We start from the raw sequence: 20177 nt of genomic DNA on the forward strand, positions 1-20177 counted from the left end.
CGCAAAAATTACCTCTGAAGCAAGGCTCCATTCTGATTGGTTGATATCAAAAAGGATAAAAATTTCCTTATCAGTAATGCTCGATTCTGATTGGTTGATTTCAAAACTTTTGAAAACTCCATGGTTAGATTATTTGATTTTTGCATCTTGGCCAAATAGGATTCTTATTTTTTTTCACGTCAAAATCAATTGGTTAAAAAATTTGCTCTTTTTATTTACTTTTAATATTTTTCGAATTTTTTTTAGATAAGTTTGGGACATTCTAAATTTCGCATTTATTCTCGAGTTTTTTCTTGAGGTGCCGTCACTGAATAGAAACGAAACTGTCGCATGTCTTGAATGTGGCAGAGAACGCACACTTGTTAAACAAATCAAAAATAATCTTGCAAATAAGGAAAATTTCCATTAACAATTTTCACTTTGATCAATAAAAATTTCATCTTTTGCGGGTATATTGATCAAAAATCTCAGAAAAACAATTTATTATGATAACGAATAGCACTAAAATTCATCAATACTGATAATTTCTGAACAATAATTTAACAAAAGAAAAGTTTTTAAAAAATGAAAAAGTTGCGTCCTGCAAAAAATTTTCTCAAAAATACGCAAATCTGTTAGAAAAAGACTAATTTTTTGCATCATGTGAAAAAAATAACATACATTTAATCGCTGAAAAGCATTTGAATTGAAATAAAAAAAACTTTGACAAGATTTGTTTGAAGAAATATTCAAAAACTAATAGAAAAATTGTTACGCTCGCTATTTACAGAGTCATAACCATCAATGGAACAATAGTTTATTTTGAACAAATCAAATTCATATTTTGAGTTATAAGTTTTTTGAATTCTGTCTAAAAATGTGAGCCCAGAGTTTGCGTAGATTTCTTCTTCCGGAAGAACCGTTTCCTTGATACGCTTGGTGTTTTTTCAGCTCCTTTCCATCATAAATTAAGCCAATCTCCGCAATTGGGCTGATTGAGTACTTCTCCTCTTGATGTGACAATACTTGAGTAGAATCTGTGTTTGTACAAAAATTAAATACAATCAATTTCTTGATACATGTTTTCATATTTGTCAAGTCGCTGAAGAATTTGGCTAAAAGTTGTTCTCATTAAAATTATATGAAACTTGCAACTTCCCAAGAAACAGAAAAAATTACTAGTAGACACGCAAAAATCTTGGTTTACTATGTACTTTTTGTAAAAAATGTTGGAAACAGAAATAAATTATTATTATAATCTGAATAAAAGCTGGGAAGAGCTTGACACATAGCAGCTGCCATTGGGAAGAAGAATTATTGCAGAAAATGGCGGATTTACATAGTAGTAATAACGCCTACGCAATTTCCATTTAGGGAAAAATCATACAAAACCTTCCACATTTGGTGCTACTTCTATATAGGGAAATCGCGATGACTCATACGGCTAACTCCCATTTTCATTAAATCTCAAAATCATTTCTCTCATTTCTCCTTATCTGAGCAGTTTGTTCTTCAAAAAAAAATACTCAAGAAAATCTCTTTGCTCTTCAAAAATGTCCTCAAAAATGTACTCAAGAAAAGAAAAAATTCTACAAGGGGAAAATATACTTCGAACCGTGCTTTCAACAGTTAAAAATAAAATATTTGGAAGAAATTGAAAGTCTCTACAAGTCTATCTTTGTGAAAAAGAAACAGAAGCAATATCGGCAATCCGGAATACTGTTAATTACGATGCTGAAAACCTTGGGCTCGTACCTATATATGAAGCCAAATCTGGTAAAAAATCAACTATGGATCAAGAGCTCGACATCTATGATAGAGTATATGAAATAGCAACATACAACATGAGGAGGGTGTGTGTCACAATCAAGAAAAACAATGTGAACAAGCCACCCTACATTCAGATTCGACTCTTCACTTCAAAGGAAAATGAAGGCTTGAAGCAAGTTGCATATGTCAACTATACTTTGAATGAATTCAAAGAATTGTCCCAAAAGTTGGGACACTTTCTGTTTGTTGATAATTGTTAACCTCAGTAATGCTTTGTGATGGTTTGTACATTTGCTTATTGAATTTTTATTGGTTAAAAACTGTTTTTTCTCACTGAATTGATATTTAGAGCTATAGTATTGGAGGAAAAGTCAGACAAAACATACAATTTAATCGAAATTGACATAAAAATTAACCAATTGTCAGTTTCCAGTTATTGCTTAAAGAATTACAGAAAAACTTATTTGATTACTGTCTTCATCTAAATTTAAGTAAAATTTTGTCTTATTAGGACAAAATCACGAACAAAAAAGAGTGTTGAAGACCTTACCGATCTTTTTTGAGTTTCAGTATTTTATTGGTTGTTTTCAATTTTTTGACATAATTTGAGTTTTTGATTGGCTACATGAACTTTCAAAAAACAAACTAGACTCTAAATAAAGTGAAAACATTTTATGCTGATTGTTATAACAAAATCAACTAAAACTAATAAAACATTTCGAGTTTTTTCAAGTTTCTTTGTTTATTTTAGTAAGAAATATGTTTCTATCAGAATTGTTCTCAATGTCTGAAATGGAAATTCATCAGATTTTAAAGTTGAAATACTATACAAAACTACAAGAGTGGTGGACAGATGACGTTGATGGAGATTGCATCAGTTTTAATTTGTAAAGAAACACAGAAAATTCAATAATTTTGTTAGAAAGATGGAGAGGAGGTTACAGAAAAGAAGAGTACTGCCAAGTTTATCATCAATGTTTTTATTTAGAAGAGTTAACTCGATTGAGTGGTCGATCAGTAAAAACAAAACATTGGAGAGCCTGTGAAACCAAAACTGGATATAAGGAACATTATTTCGGTTACTGTTTTGAGTTTGATACAAATACAAAGTCTAGGTTTGTCCGAAAATCTTTTAATCGATTATCCGGTTTTAAAAGACTTCCAGTTGTTTATACTACAATATACCAAAAAAATGTATATCCTGGCAATTTTTTTTTTCACTGCTTAGAAAAAGAACAAATCAAAAAAATTTTGGTCGAAAATTCAAAATTTGAATTGGGTATCGAAAAAGTAATATAAACCAGACAAGAAATCTAATAAATCTCAATTTGGTGTCAAATTTATATGTTAGTTATATCAAAAAAATTCAATAAACTTAGCTGATTGGGAAGTTTCATAATCTTTGGCAAGTTTTGTTCTGATCTAAAAAAAAATATTTTAAAATCTGTGAACACTTCACTCTGACTGGTTACTATCGCAAAAATTACCTATGAAGCAAGGCTCGATTTTGATTGGTTGATCTCAAAAAGGATAAAAATTTCCTTATCAGTAATGCTGGATTCTGATTGGTTGATGTCAAAACTTTTGAAAACTCCATGATTAGATTATTTGATTTTTGCATCTTGGCCAAATAGGATGATATCCATTCTTATTTTTTTTCACGTTAAAATCAATTGGTTAAGAAATTTGCTCATTTTATTTAATTTTAATATTTTTTGTAGTTTTTTTAGAAAAATTTGGGACATTCTAAATTTCTCATTGATTCTCGAGATCTTTCTTGAGGTGCCGTCACTGAATCGAAACGAAACAGTCGCATGTCTTGAATGTGGCAGAGAATGCACACGTATAGAGGCGTCAAGACATCGTAGAACCTGCGGTGTTTTAAAGTGTTCTAACTGTAACTTTTGTAGTTATAGCAGCGAGGAACTCACTAATCATTTTGAGAAGAAGCATTCTTCTTGTCAACATAATGTTAAAATATGTGCTCAGTAGTCTCCAAACATACTCCTAGAGAAGGTAAAGTTAATATTTTTTAAATTAAAAACATAGAAATTGCTTTAAATATTAATTTCTACTGAATCTGAAAATTCTAACTAGTTATGATACATTTGAAAAACTCTAGTGAAAAATTATAGTTTGCTTATCACAATTCATGATCTATCATTCAATTTTTATTCAAAAATTCTGATTGATGATGAAACCAGAAACAATCGAGTTCAAATTGTCCTGAAACTTTCAATGGAAATAGATCCGAAAATCTTTATTCTACAGTTAAAACTCCATTGGTTGCAAGCTTGCGGAGATTTTGTTGCGATAAATTTGTAAAAGTATACAACATTCGCTAATAAGCGGTTAAGAATTTGTTTAAGAAATGTAAAAAACTGGATATTATCAAAACTTGAGTCAAATTAAAATACAACTTGGGCTTTATTTTAAACTCTGCACAGAATGAAACAACGATCTTTTACAACTAGATCAGTTGCGACAAAACACTAACCAAAAGCTGAGATTTCAGCAATTTTTTTCCCAAGTTTTTTTAATTTTTTTAATTTTGCCTGAAAATTTGATTTTTTTCAAAGTTTCAGTAGTTTTGAAGCTATTATGATCTTTCCCACTGGTATTCAAAATTATATATAACCTGGTTCTGAGCTCGAATTTAAATTTTTTGAGTGAAAAATAAGGAAAAATTCAAATACACATCTTTTTTTTTCAAAATTTTGTATCATTGTCTCAACATGATTCCACTTAAAATTTAACTTGAACCAAATTTCAAACTCTGCGATGTAACAATTAAATTTTACAATTAGATCAGACGCGACAAAATACTAACCAAAATCCTTGTTTTTTTTGAGCTTTTAGTAGGTTTCAGCATAATTTCAGGTATTTGTTTGAAAAAGTAAGAATATCTAATACATTAGGTTGAATTATAACGAATCTTATCGTGTTTTGAAGTTTTTTGGAAAGCTTATGATAAAAAAATCCAAGTTTTTGACCAAAAACTCTTACCACTAAATTACCATGAACCAAAACACTAATGATATAACCTTCATTCCACAAATTACACGTAATTAACTAGTGATGTTTACAAATTAGATAACACGCGCCAAGTTTTTTGCGAAAAAACTGGATACTTCCACACAAAATCCAAAAAATATAGTTTTTCTTACCATTCTCTCACCATCACACAAACCACAAAACCCTAGCATTGGTTTTCCCTATCCTAATACGTTGTAGACTCTTTACCCAATTTTAATACATAGCTTGGTGACCGGATGCTCTATTCCCTATCTTAAAACATGGGGGTCACCAGGGGCCCCCCACTTAACCTCCAACATCTTCAACTAATGTGGATTCCTGCGTCTGAAGTTGTTCTGGCATAGATAGCTACTCCATAAGCCAACTCGGATGCATCGCAGAAGAGATGAAGATCGACTTGTTGAAAGCTGTCCTTGGCCAAGTAACGAGGTTCTAGCAGGGAAGAAAAAAGTTTCAAGCTAGCCATCCAGTGTTGGAATTGGTTCGCTATAAGTGCGTCAACTTCGTCACCCCATTCCAAATCCCGATCCCAATTTTTTTGGAATAGTATCTTCGGACTCATAGTTACAGGGTTCACTAGTCCGAGGGGATCAAAAACTCGCCCCAAAAAGCTTACTATCACCCGGCGAGTGATTGTAGATGTTCGAATGCTCTCGGGCAAATCTAATGAGATGCTCTGAATCATTGTAGATGAGTTTCTGTGGGTTTTCTTTTCTTTTTAGCGCAATTTAGGTGACCAGAGGATGCTGGGTGGAGCCCGTTTTATGTTTTCTATGAAGTGAACAATTTTGGGTGAATTTCTTGATGTTTTTTGTCAAAACTTCCGTCGAAATTGATCTTATTATGACTCCTGTGAAAACAGCTTGATTTTTGCAAAAAGTTTTTGTAGGAGGCATCTAGATGATTCCTGTCATGGGAAAAGCCTGTGAAATGTGCTGATAGCCGGTTTGCTCTCAATTTTTGATTTTTTTGGTAAAAAAAAACTAGGTCCTTAAATGGCCATTTTTTGGTTAAATTGACCTCAAAAGATGAAAATTTTTTATTGACTCAGTTTCATTTGTAGTCGCGTTTAAACAATCATGGTAAATGCAACTGTCAAGGTTTGGTTGCACTTTGTTTTCTTTTTCAGCCTTTTTCAAGCGTCTGGAGTTGACCAGAGTGTGATTTGAGACCTCGTGAAATCTTTTTTTTTATTTGATCATTGGCAAAAATTTATGCGAATCATTGGGCATCTGCTGGGTTCCGAACGCACCAGGTCCTGGTTTCCAGAGGTTTCTCTTTTCTCGTTATCTGGGGGGCTGCACTCGGCCACATTTTGACTTTTTCGGCAACAACTGGAATTGCTTCAAAATCAACAACCGAGATTTTTGCTGGCTTGATGAGGTTTGCGGTGCCTTGGGGCATGCCTATAGGCTTCACTGAGTCCAATTTATCCATACACCGGTACAGGAAACAATCAGAAACTGGATGCCAAATTTCGACACTGTGGTCATAATCTGCTAAAAATAACTCTTTGTTTTCCTGCAATTCGTCGGGTATATCGCTCATGACAAGCTTGCTGTTGAGAGATTACTTCCAAATATGCATGCAGGCTTTATCCAGAGCGTCCGTGAGACTCTGGCGCAATCTGATGTCTTGTTCCTCAGTATCTGCACCACCAATTTACTCGTCCACGTAGAAGGACAAGGACTCACGAAATCCTAGCTTTGTCTGTTCATCTTTTGTTGTGCCGGCGGTGTGTAACAAGACTCGTATGGCGTGATAGCTACTTGAAGCTATACCGTAGATGGCACAGGTCATCGGGTACTTCTCAATTGAATCTTCTTCTTCTCTTGTCCAGTAGAGCTGATGTAGATTTCTGTCTTTAGGGAATAGTTCTATTTGCCTATACATCTTGGTGATGTCACCAGATAGTGCAATTTTGTAGAATCGGAACCGGACAAGGTTGTGAAAGAGGTCTGGCCGTTTCTTGGGACCAACCAGTAGACAATCGTTCAACGACTTTCCATTCGAAATTGGAGCTGATCCTTTGAAAACAGCTCTGTCTTTTGTTGTTGTTGAGTCCGACTTCCAAACTGCATGATGAGGCATGATGAAGTATTTCTCGCCTGACAGAAATTGATCTGACACAGGTATTATCTCGGTACGGCCAGTGTCAATCATCTCTTGGAAGAAGTCGTTGTTTATCCTTCCATTAGAAATGAATTGCCGGAAAGCTTTGCGTGCTTAGTGACCAATATCGGGCAAGCATACATGGTTGATTTATTATATGTCATAGATCCCCTGTGATTTGCTGATTGCAATCTCACCGTAGCTTCTCCGTCTGGTTGAGATGTCTTAATTTGATCGAAATGTCGGAGATACTAAAGTTCGTTGGATTAGTGTTGGGATTCTGGTACTCAAGAAAAGAAAAAATTCTACAAGGGGAAAATATACTTCGAACCGTGCTTTCAACAGTTGAAAATAAAATATTTGGAAGAAATTGAAAGTCTCTACAAGTCTATCTTTGTAAAAAAGAAACAGAAGCAATATCGGCAATCCGGAATACTGTTAATTACGATGCTGAAAACCTTGGGCTCGTACCTATATATGAAGCCAAATCTGGTAAAAAATCAGCTATGGATCAAGAGCTCGACATCTATGATAGAGTATATGAAATAGCAACATACAACATGAGGAGGGTGTGTGTCACAATCAAGAAAAACAATGTGAACAAGCCACCCTACATTCTGATTCGACTCTTTACTTCAAAGGAAAATGAAGGCTTGAAGCAAGTTGCATATGTCAACTATACTTTGAATGAATTCAAAGAACTGTCCCAAAAGTTGGGACACTTTCTGTTTGTTGATAATTGTTAACCTCAGTAACGCTTTGTGATGTTTTGTACATTTGCTTATTGAAATTTTGTTGGTTAAAAACTATTTATTCTCACTGAATTGATATTTAGAGCTATAGTATTGGAGGAAAAATCAGACAAAACATACATTTTAATCGAAATTGACATAAAAATTAACCAATTATTAGTTTCCAGTTATTGCTTAAGAAATTACAGAAAAACTTATTTGATTACTGTCTTCATCTAAATTTAAGTAAAATTTTTCTCTGATTTGGACAAAATCACGAACAAAAAAGAGTGTTGAAAACCTTACCGATCTTTTTTGAGTTTCAGTTTTTTATTGGTTGTTTTCAATTTTTTGACATAATTTGAGGTTTTGATTGGCTACATGATCTTTCAAAAAACAAACTAGACTCTAAATAAAGTGAAAACATTTTATGCTGATTGTTATAACAAAATCAACTAAAACTAATAAAACATTTCGAGTTTTTTCAAGTTTCTTTGTTTATTTCAGTAAGAAATATGTTTCTATCAGAATTGTTCTCAATGTCTGAAATGGAAATTCATCAGACTTTAAAGTTGAAATACTATACAAAACTACAAGAGTGGTAGACAGATGACGTTGATGGAGATTGTATCAGTTTTAATTTGTAAAGAAACACAGAAAATTCAATAATTTTGTTAGAAAGATGGAGAGGAGGTTACAGAAAAGAAGAGTACTGCCAAGTTTATCATCAATGTTTTTATTTAGAAAAGTTAACTCGATTGAGTGGTCGATCAGTAAAAACAAAACATTGGAGAGCCTGTGAAACCAAAATTGGATATAAGGAACATTATTTCGGTTACTGTTTTGAGTTTGATACAAATACAAAGTATAGGTTTGTCCGAATATCTTTTAATCGATTATCCGGTTTTAAAAGACTTCCAGTTGTTTATACTACAATATACCAAAAAAACAATAAAAATTTATATCCTGGAAATTTCTTTTTTCACTGCTTAGAAAACGAACAAATCGAAAAAATTTTTGTCGAAAATTCAAAATTTGAATTGGGTATCGAAAAAGTAATATAAACCAGACAAGAAATCTAATTAATCTCATTTTGGTGTCAAATTTGTATGTTAGTTCTGTCAAAAAAATTCAATAATCTTAGCTGATTCGGAAGTTTCATAATCTTTGGCAAGTTTTGTTCTGATCTAAAAAAATTATTTTAAAATCTGTGAACACTTCACTCTGACTGGTTACTATCACAAAAATTACCTATGAAGCAAGGCTCGATTCTGATTGGTTGAAATCAAAAAGGATAAAAATTTCCTTATCAGTAATGCTCGATTCTGATTGGTTGATGTCAAAACTTTTGAAAATTCCATGGTTAGATTATTTGATTTTTGCATCTTGGCCAAATAGGATGATATTCATTCCTATTTTTTTCACGTTAAAATCAATTGGTTAAGAAATTTGCTCATTTTATTTACTTTTAATATTTTTTGTAGTTTTTTTGAAAATTTGGGGACATTCTAAAATTCGCATTTATTCTCGAGATCTTTCTTGAGGTGCCGTCACTGAATCGAAACGAAACAGTCGCATGTCTTGAATGTGGCAGAGAATGCACACATATAGAGGCGTCAAGACATCGTAGAACCTGCGGTGTTTTAAAGTGTTCTAAATCTAACTTTTGTAGTTATAGCAGCGAGGAACTCACTAATCATTTTGAGAAGAAGCATTCTTCTTGTCAACATAATGTTAAAATATGTGCTCAGTAGTCTCCAAACACACTCCTAGAGAAGGTAAAGTTAATATTTTTTTAATTAAAAACATAGAAATTGCTTTGAATATAATTTCTACTGAATCTGAAAAATCTATACAGTTATGATACATTTGAAAATTTCTAGTGAAAAATTGTAGTTTGTTTATCACAATTCATGATCTATCATTCAATTTTTATTCAAAAATTCTGATTGATGATGAAACCAGAAACAATCGAGTTCAAATTGTCGTGAAACTTTCAATGGAAATAGATCCGAAAATCTTTAATCTACAGTTGAAACTCCATTGGTAGCAAGCTTGTGGAGATTTTGTTGCAAAAAATTTGTAAAAGTACATAACATTCGCTAACAAGCGGTTAAGAATTTGTTTAAGAAATTTAAAAAACTGGATATTATCAAAAATTGAGTCAAATTAAAATACAACTTGGGCTTTATTTTAAACTCTGCACAGAATGAAACAACGATCTTTTACAACTAGATCAGTTGCGACAAAACACTAACCAAAAGCTGAGATTTCAGCAATTTTTTTCCCGAATTTTTTTAATTTTTGCAATTTTGCCTGAAAATTTGATTTTTTTCAAAGTTTCAGTAGGTTCGAAGCTATTATGATCTTTCTCGCTGGTATTCAAAATTATATATAACCTGGTTCTGAGCTCAAATTTAAATTTTTTGAGTGAAAAATAAGGAAAAATTCATATACATATCTTTTTTTTTCAAAATTTTGTATCATTGTCTCAACATGATTCCACTTAAAATTCAATTTGAACCAAATTTCAAACTCTGCGATGTAACAATGAAATTTTACAATTAGATCAGATGCGACAAAATACTAACCAAAATCCTTGTTTTTTTCGAGCTTTTAGTAGGTTTGAGCATAATTTCAGGTAGTTGTTTAAAAAAGTAAGAATATCTAATACATTAGGTTGAATTATAACAAATCTTATCGCGTTTTGAAGTTTTTTGGAAAACTTATGATAAAAAAATCCAAGTTTTTGTCCAAAAACTCTTACCACTAAATTACCATGAACCAAAACACTAATGATATAACCTTCATTCCACAAATTACACGTAATTAACTAGTGATGTTTACAATTTAGATAACACGCGCCAAGTTTTTTGCGAAAAAACTGGACACTTCCACACAAAATCCAAAAAATATAGTTTTTCTTACCATTCTCTCACCATCACAGAAACCACAAAACCCTAGCATTGGTTTTCCCTATCCTAATACGTTGTAGACTCTTTACCCAATTTTAATACATAGCTTGGTGACCGGATGTTCTATTCCCTATCTTAAAACATGGGGGTCTCCAGGGGCCCCCCACTTAACCTCCAACATCTTCTACTAATGTGGATTCCTGCGCCTGAAGTTGTTCTGGCATAGATAGCCACTCCATAAGCCAACCCGGATGCATCGCAGAAGAGATGAAGATCGACTTGCTGAAAGCTGTCCTTGGCCAAGTAACGAGGTTCTAGCAGGGAAGAAAAAAGTTTCAAGCTAGCCATCCAGTGTTGGAATTGGTTCGCTATAAGTGCGCCAACTTCGTCACCCCATTCCAAATCCCGATCCCATTTTTGTTGGAATATTATCTTTTGATTCATAGTTACAGGGTTCACTAATCCGAGAATATCAAAAACTCGCCCCAAAAAGCTTACTATCACCCGGCGAGTGATTGTAGATGTTCGAATGCTCTCGGGCAAATCTAATGAGATGCTCTGAATCATTGTAGATGAGTTTCTGTGGGTTTTCTTTTCTTTTCAGCGCAATTTAGGTGACCAGAGGATGCTGGGTGGAGCCCGTTTTATGTTTTCTGTGAATTGAACAATTTTGGGTGAATTTCTTGATGTTTTTTGTCAAAGCTTCCGTCGAAATTGATCTTATTATGACTCCTGTGAAATCAGCTTGATTTTTGCAAAAAGTTTTTGTAGGAGGCATCTAGATGATTCCTGTCAGTGGGAAAAGCCTGTGAAGTGTGCTGATAGCCGGTTTGCTCTCAATTTTTGATTTTTTTGGTAAAAAAACTATGTCCTTAAATGGCCATTTTTTGGTTAAATTTTCCTCAAAAGATGAAAATTTTTTTTTGTTTCAGTTTCATTTGTAGTCGCGTTTAAACAATCATGGTAAATGCAACTGTCAAGGTTTGGTTGCACTTTGTTTTTTTTTCAGCCTTTTTCAAGCGTCTGGATTTGACCAGAGTGTGATTTGAGACCTCGTGAAATCTGTTTTTTTTTATTTGATCATTGGCAAAAATCTATGCGAATCATTGGGCATCTGCTGGGTTCCGAATGCACCAGGTCCTGGTTTCCAGAGGTTCCTCTTTTCTTGTTATCTGGGGGCTGCACTCGGCCACATTTTGACTTTTTCGGCAACAACTGGAATTGCTTCAAAACCAACAACTGAGATTTTTGCTGGCTTGATGAGGTTTGCGGTGCCTTGGGGCATGCCTATAGGCTTCACTGAGTCCAATTTATCCATACACCGGTACAGGAAACAATCAGAAACTGGATGCCAAATTTCGACACTGTGGTCATGATCTGCTAAAAATAACTCTTTGTTTTCCTGCAATTCGTCGGGTATATCGCTCATGACAAGCTTGCTGTTGAGAGATTACTTCCAAATGTGCATGCAGGGTTTATCCAGAGCGTCCGTGAGACTCTGGCGCAATCTGATGTCTTGTTCCCCAGTATCTGCACCACCAATTTACTCGTCCACGTAGAAGGACAAGGACTCACGAAATCCTAGCTTTGTCTGTTCATCTTCTGTTGTGCCGGCGATGTGTAACAAGACTCGTATGGCGTGATAGCTACTTGAAGCTATACCGTAGATGGCACAGGTCATCGGGTACTTTTCAATTGAATCTTCTTCTTCTCTTGTCCAGTAGAGCTGATGTAGATTTCTGTCTTTAGGGAATAGTTTTATTTGCCTGTACATCTTGGTGATGTCACCAGATAGTGCAATTTTGTAGAATCGGAACCGGACAAGGTTGTGAAAGAGGTCTGGTCGTTTCTTGGGACCAACCAGTAGACAATCGTTCAACGACTTTCCATTCGAAATTGGAGCTGATCCTTTGAAACAGCTCTGCCTTTTGTTGTTGTTGAGTCCGACTTCCAAACTGCATGATGAGGCATGATGAAGTATTTCTCGCCTGACAGAAATTGATCTGACACAGGTATTATCTCGGTACGGCCAGTGTCAATCATCTCTTGGAAGAAGTCGTTGTTTATCCTTCCATTAGAAATGAATTGCCGAAAAGCTTTGCGTGCTTAGTGACCAATATCGGGCAAGCATACATGGTTGATCTATTATATGTCATAGATCCCCTGTGATTTGCTGATTGCAATCTCACCGTAGCTTGTCCGTCTGGTTGAGATGTCTTAATTTGATCGAAATGTCGGATATACTAAAGTTCGCTGGATTAGTGTTGGGATTGTGGAGACGGAGGAATATCTTCAATTTCCCAGAATCTGTCAAATTTGGTGGACTGGCTGTCAAGGAAGTTTATTCCATATCCTGACGAGTGTATTCGTGTTGTGACTGTGTGATCGGTATCAGCGACACCTGAGACTGTCCAGCCAAGGATTGTGTCAGTATTCGGCTTTTGTGAGCTTTCTTTTTATGGTTGAGAGCTTTATATAATCTATGAATTAAATATAACATGGTTCTGAGCTCAATTTAAAATTTAATATTTTGAGTGAAAATTTTGGAAAAATCCATATTTTTTTATCAAACTTTTGCATCATTGTCTCAACATGAATCCAATTAAAATGCAATTTGGGCTTAATTTTAAGCTCTGCACAGAATGAAATAAGGATAATTTACAACTAGATTAGATGCGACAAAACACTAACCAAAAGCTGAGATTTCTGCAATTTTTTTCCAAAAAATTTAATTTTTTCAAAGTTTCAGTAGATTTGAAACTATTATGATCTTTACTGCTGGTATTCAGAACTATATATAACCTGGTTCTGAGCTATAATTAGGGTAAATTCTATCATATTTTAATAATTAGTTTGAAAATTAAGGAAAAATTCATATATGAGAGAGAGGGGGGGACACTTTATTGTTTCAATATACTTATGCAGTTGCAGAACTGATTGTATAAGAATCTAGTGTACAATATTACGCAATGGTTATATAACATAACAAGAAAAAACATAAATTACTACGAGGTTGAATCAAATAATTGATTTAACAAAATAAATGTCCTTGGATACGGAAAGACTCTCCTTATTGGGTAACAGGGTGTCATCTTTTCCTTTGATGAAATTTTTAATCAGAGTTTTTGTCAATGTGTACGGCAATTTTCGATTAAACAAGGTTCGGATTATTGTGTTAAGGTTCCTGATTGATGTAAATAAGAAAGACTTACGAAGGAAATCAGTTTTACATGTTAAAGGGAACAGTAATGTTCCAGTTCGATAGTTATAGCGGAATTCAGAATTTGGGAATCTTATATGCGTGAAAGCTGGGGCATCGTTTCGGCATAACCTGTGAAGGTAGTGTGCTGATCGGTACTCGATAATATTCCGAGCAGTAGGAATTTTGTGCTGTTTCCTTAGAAGTGTAACGGAATCTCGTTTGCTTATATTCATTATTATCCTGATTCCCCATTTTATTTGTTTTTCGAGTTTCTCAATATTATCTTGCGTACATCCGTTTAAGAGCATGCATGGATAGTGCAAATGGCTCAGTACAAGAGTATTTAACAGGAGAATTCTAGTACGCAGAGGGATTTCGTCACGGATGCATTTTATCGTTTGGATTACTGTAGCCATTTTTTGTAAAATTTTGTTAATTTCTTTGTCGAATGTTAAGCTTATGTCAAAATTGACGCCGAGAAATTTAGCTGTCTCTGTTAAATTAACTTGATAGTTTCCAACTTTCAATGAAAGATTTTCAGTTAGTTTCTTTTTCGACGGTGCAGAAAATACAATGAACTGAGTTTTGTCTACATTAATCATTAATCGATTTAAGTGAAAATACAAGAGAATTTTATTGAAATTGTTTTCAATGCTCTTTGTTGCTGTTTCGGGATCTGAATGAAAACTAAGCAGAGTCGTGTCGTCGGCATATTGTACTAACGTACATGATTTGTCTATTGTTTGTGGTAAGTCATTTACATACAAGTTGAACAGCAGTGGTCCTAGTACAGTACCTTGGGGAACACCTTGCTCTAATTTAAGCCAATCTGAGTGTTCGCCGTTTACTATTGTCAATTGCTGTCTGTTTTCTAGAAATGACTTAATAAGAGTTGTTGCTGACTGTTCAAAGCCAATGTGACTTAGTTTCCTTTCAAGGACTGAATGAGAGAGTGAATCAAATGCTTTAGATAAATCAAGAAATGCAGCCGCTGCTATGTTATTTTTTATCGAGATGGAATCTGATTTTTTCTGTTGTGTATAAAAGAGCATCATTAGTTGAATAACCTGGACGAAAGCCAAATTGTTTTGGATTTAGAATATTGGAATTTGCTAAGAATTCGTGAATTTGGGATGAAAAAATTTTTTCAAACAACTTCAATAGAGTGGGTGTAATAGAAATTGGACGATAATTTACTGGATCTGTCGAGTCGCCTTTTTTGAATATGGGAAAAACGTGTGCCTTTTTTAAGGTATATGGGAATAATACGGATTTCGAGATGCATTCATTGATAATCATCGTAAGAATTGGGTTTACAGTATTAATGCTGTCTTTTAGAGCCCAAGCAGGGATTTTGCTTGGTCCTAATGGCTTGTTTAAGGGAAGTAATAAAAATGCATCTTTCATTTATTTGTGAGTTATGAACCTGAATTGAAAGTGCCTATTTGTTTTGCTGTGTACACTGTACTCAGTTGGTACATCTATGAGAGGATCTGCGTTTTTGTATTCTCCTAATGTTGAGAACCTGTAGTTAAGGAAATTTGCTTTCTTCTTATTTTCAATTATAGTGTCGCCAAACGAATTCCGTAGATCACCTATTTGCGTTGACTGTTTCATGGTGTTCCTGATAGAGTTTATGAAATTCCATTGTTTTTTTGGACAGTCAAGCATTTTGAATTGAGCTGTTTTCTCTTTCTTGTATAAATGTTTTAGATGGTTGTTGTATTTATTTCTTATTCGTTTATAGTTTTCAAAATTGGCATCTGTTCTTGATAATTGATATGCCTTTAGAGGATTTTCTTTTTCCTGTTTTAAAGGTCTATTGACTGAGTTAAGTACTTTACCAGACAGCTGTAGCTGCGGTTTATTTCGGATATACTTCTGCTCTAGTGGTGCGTGAGCGTTTAGGGCATGCGAGAAACTATCTTCAAATTTTATTAACATTTTAGAGATATCGTTTTCTTGGTAGACGAGAAACCATGGACTCTGTTTAAGTTCCTCGCAGAACCTATTTTTACAATAATTGGTTTTGTTGAAGCGAAAAGTTCGAATTGGAATGGCTTTTTCGAATCGTTTTAGTTTGCTAATACACATTGTTATTAAATGGTCCGTGTTTATAGGTGGTTCTGCTACAATAGTTTCTTTACAAAGAGATTTGGTTGCTATAATGTTATCTAAAATGGATTGGCTGTTTTTAGAGTTGTATGTCGGTATCGACTTATTGGTTATTGACAAATTGTATGGTTTAATAGAATCGCTGAGAAAATTAGCTTCATGTTTATTCAAGTAGTTAATATTGAAATCTCCCAAAATCGTAACATCTCGCTCTTCGGAGGCAGCGTAATCGATACCCTTTAGTGTATCTTCTATAAAAATTTCCTTGAATTGTTTGTGTGGATTGTAGGCAATAGCAATTATGTCTTTTTGATTTTTTTGAGATGATTGGGCTATATTCCACCCAGAGTCCTTCAAAATGGGAGGGACGTAGATAATTTAAATCTTCTCGAATCTTAGGGTTAAATTTTTTCGGAATAATAAGAGTACCACCACCTGCGTGTTGACCAGTGCATTTTTTGTTACGGTCGCATCTAAAAATTTCATGGGTTGTTTTGCAGAATGAATAAGTTTGATGATCGCATGTTTCGTCAAGCCAGGTTTCCGTAAGATCGATAATTGTGTTTGAGTCAACTATTTCTGACAAGAAACGCATTTCCATGTGTTTGTTCTTTATGCTTCTACAAATTAGAGTTATATATTTGAGGAGGTTGTGGTGTTCCTTTGCTTTGTTTGCCAGGATTTCATATGAAAGTGCGGGACCTGGATTGACTTCGATTTCCCCACATTGAAGAAGCAGGATTTCCAATATTCCAATCTGAAAGGTTAATATCACAACTGCGCAATAGATGCCAGCTGTGAATCTAAAGTGGCGGTTAGACGTCATGTTTCTAGTTTTGAGTAGTGCGGTGCTGTTGGGTTCATTGTACTTAATGGGAATGCTAGTTAAAAGGGAGAAGATAAGGAGAGTCTTTAAAAGCCATTGGCTAAACATAAGTTTGATAGATCCAGATCATTGGGTAATAGACTACTAAAACAGCATTAGTATGGATAGTATCTATTATGGCGTAAGTCATAATTACTACGATTGGTATTCATATAATTGTAGGTTTGATTGTTGCTGAAACCATGGCTCGCAAGACTCTTTGGGTGCTCGGGGCCCCACGAGACTTGGCTTGAACCAGGTTTCATACGATTCCTCTGAGGGTGCGCTGGGCCCCTAGAGTTGGAAGTATTCGGAGAAACAACTCGAGGTGATAAGCTGGATAATGGTAGCACCTTTTCCATGATTGCATTTTTTAAAGTACTAACAGAACGCATCAAATGTACTTCATCAAAGAAGATTGACTGATAGTCGTTTATGCTGACAATTTTATCGTATATAGGAACAATTTGATACTTTTTTTTTTTAAATTTATGAGCATTAAGGCTGTTGAATTCAGTTATACGTTTACCACTTACAGAATCGGGTCCCGATTTCACAGGCGGGACTTGGCATATATTGATTATTGTAGGTGAAAACTTTGTCTCAATTTCACTAGTGGTGGCGCAAAAAGTTTCAAATATATCATCTACAGGTTTGTGTAGTTCCCTTGTGAGTGAATTGGTGCCGTCCTGGAAGGTTACTGATTTCAGCTCAGTATCGTCGTACTTTTTCACAACTGATTGTTTCTCGCTGCAAAATGACCCGCGGTAAGAATGAACGGCCACGTCTTTGGGCAGCTCCTTCGTGTCAAACTCCGCTAAAAAACTCGAACCAATAATCAAGTTTTGAGTATCAGTGGGGATTACTTTGGCAGCAAAATCAATAGGTGCTCTGAGTCCTTTTGCGTTTTGATTACTGTTTGGAGGATTACTGGATGTTGCTAGTACATTGACAAGGTTATATATTTGAACGTAGTACTTATCTTTTTGTTCGGGATTGAGTTTCGTGAAGTCGTCGGGTAGCATCAGAAGCATTGGTGTTGACATTGTGTGAAGCCAGGAAAATGCCAGGAATAATGGTGCTGTTGGTGTCAAGGATAATATGCTGAAGTTAGTAGTCAGTGCCCAAAGAATGGCAACTAGTGTTTCATCACTCTCTATTTAATAAGTTTATCACAACAATTAGGCTGAGGGCACAACAATTAGGCTATATCTTTTTTTTCTTCAAAGTTTTGTATCATTGTCTCAACATGATTCCAATTAAAATACAACTTGAACTTAATTTTAAGCTCTGCACGTAATATAACGATGAAACTTTACAATAAGATCAGATACGTCAACAAATTAACCAAAACCTGAGATTTCCGCAACCTTTTCCAAAAAACCAAAATTTTTGCAATTATTTTTCCAAAAACCTTGGTTTTTTTTCGAATTTTGAGTCAATTTCAGCATATTTTCAGGTAGATGTTTAAAAAAAAAGAGTATATAGAAAATTAGATTGAATTATAACAAATCTTATCTGTTTTTGAAATATTTGAAAAGTGTTTGATTCAAAATCCAATTTTTTGTCCAAAAATTCTTAGCGCTAACTTACCATGAACAAAAACACTAATTACATAACCTTCAATCCAAAAACTACACGCAATTAATCAGTGATATTTACAAACTAGATAACACGCGCCGAGATTTTTGCAAAAAAAACTAGACATTTTCACACAAAATCCAAAGAATTTCGATTTTCTTACCATTCCCTCACCATAAAACCTTACCATTGGTATTCCCTATCCTTTTTTTTTGTTTTAGTTTAATTTAGGTGACCAAAAGATGCTGAGTGGAATCCGTTTTGTGTTTTCTATGCATTGAACAATTTCTGGTGAAATTCTTGATGTTTTTTGTCCGGAAATTTCTTGGTCATGGTTGAAACGCGTCCTTGTCCTTTTTGGGGAGTTGATTTTTAAATTTTTCACTTTGAAAGTTTCTGTCGAAATTGACCACATTATGGCTCCTGTAACACCGGCTTGATTTTTGCAAAAATGGTTTTGTATGAGGCATCTAGATGATTCCTGACACTGGGACAAGCCTTTGAAGTGTGCTGATAGCCGGTTTGCTCTCAATTTTTGATTTTTTTGGTCAAAAAAACTATGTCCAAAAATGGCCATTTTTTGGTTAAATTGACCTCAAAAGATGAAAAAATTTTTTGACTCAGTTTCATGTATGGTCGCGTTGAAGCAATCATAGTAAATGCAACTGTCAAGGTTTGGTTGCGTTTTGTTTTCTTTTTCAGCCTTTTTCAAGCGTCCGGATTTGACCAGAGTGTGATTTGGGACCTCGTGAAATCTGTTTTTATTTAATTTGATCATTGGCAAAAATCTCTGCGAATCATTGGAAATCTGCTGGAGTTCGAATGCTTCAGGTCCTGGTTTCCAGAGGTTCCTCTTTCCTTGTCATCTGGGGGGCCGCTCTCGGCCCAATTTTTGACTTTTTCGGCAACATTGGAATTGCTTCAAAATAAGCACTCGAGACTTTTACTGGCTTGATGAGGTTCACAGTGCCTTGGGGCATGCCTATAGGCTTCACTGAGTCCAATTTATCCATACACCGGTACTGGAAACAATCAGAAACTGGATGCCAAGTTTTGACGCTGTGGTCATTTTCTGCTAAAACTAACTCCTTGTTTTCCTGCAAATTGTCGGGTATATCGCTCATGACAAGCTTGCTGTTGAGAGATTACTTCCAAAATACTTCTTGATTTTGTCATAGAACCCCTCTGATTTGTTGATTGCAACCTCACCGTAGCTTGTCAGTCTGGTTCATGTGTCTTAATTTGATCGAAATGTCGGATACACTCGAGTTCGTTGGATTAGTGTTGGGATTCTGGAGACGGAGGAATATCTTCAACTTCCCAGAATCTGTTAAATGTGGTGGAGTGGCTGTCAAAAAAGTTTAATCCATATCATGGCGAGTGTATTCGTGTTGTGACTGTGTGGTCGGTATCAGCGACACCTGAGACTGTCCAGCCAAGGATCGTGTCGGTTTTCAGCTATTGTGAGCTTTCTTTTTAGTGCTGAGAGCTTTATAATCTCTGACTTAAATATAACTTGGTTCTGAGCTCAATTTAAAATTTAATATTTTGAGTGAAAATTGTGGAAAAATTTTGTATCATTGTCTCAACATGAGTCCAATTAAAATACAATTTGGGCTTTATTCTCAATTCTGCACAGAATGAATCAAGGACCCTTTACAACTAGATTAGATCTGATGCGACAAAGCACTAACCAAAAGCTGAGATTTTTGCAATTTTTTCCAAAAACTTGAAATTTTTGCATTTTTTTCTCCAAAAACCGTGTTTTTTTTCGACGTTTTAGTAGGTTTCAGCATATTTTCAGGTAGATGTTTAAAAAAAAAGAGTATATAGAAAATTAGATTGAATTATAACAAATCTTATCTGTTTTT

The 20177-nt window shown here is 34.6% G+C and overlaps 2 protein-coding genes across 3 annotated transcripts in view; one reads left to right on the top strand and one right to left on the bottom strand.

Moving 5' to 3' along the window:
• The window catches only part of LOC134848516 (activating molecule in BECN1-regulated autophagy protein 1-like), a 407400-nt gene extending 389492 nt beyond the window's left edge, over positions 1–17908 (bottom strand). The window contains exon 1 of the mRNA XM_063866011.1: positions 17881–17908. Coding sequence (XP_063722081.1) covers position 17881 — 1 coding nt within the window. The 5' untranslated portion in view covers positions 17882–17908. The remainder of the gene's footprint in view (positions 1–17880) is intronic.
• Positions 1–20177, top strand: part of LOC134848517 (pre-mRNA-processing factor 17-like) — a 316450-nt gene that overhangs the window by 131576 nt on the left and 164697 nt on the right. The gene's annotated exons all lie outside the window — the stretch shown is intronic.

This window comes from Symsagittifera roscoffensis, chromosome 6 (genome assembly GCF_963678635.1).
Source record: "Symsagittifera roscoffensis chromosome 6, txSymRosc1.1, whole genome shotgun sequence".
Classification (NCBI taxonomy): Eukaryota; Metazoa; Xenacoelomorpha; order Acoela; family Convolutidae; genus Symsagittifera; species Symsagittifera roscoffensis.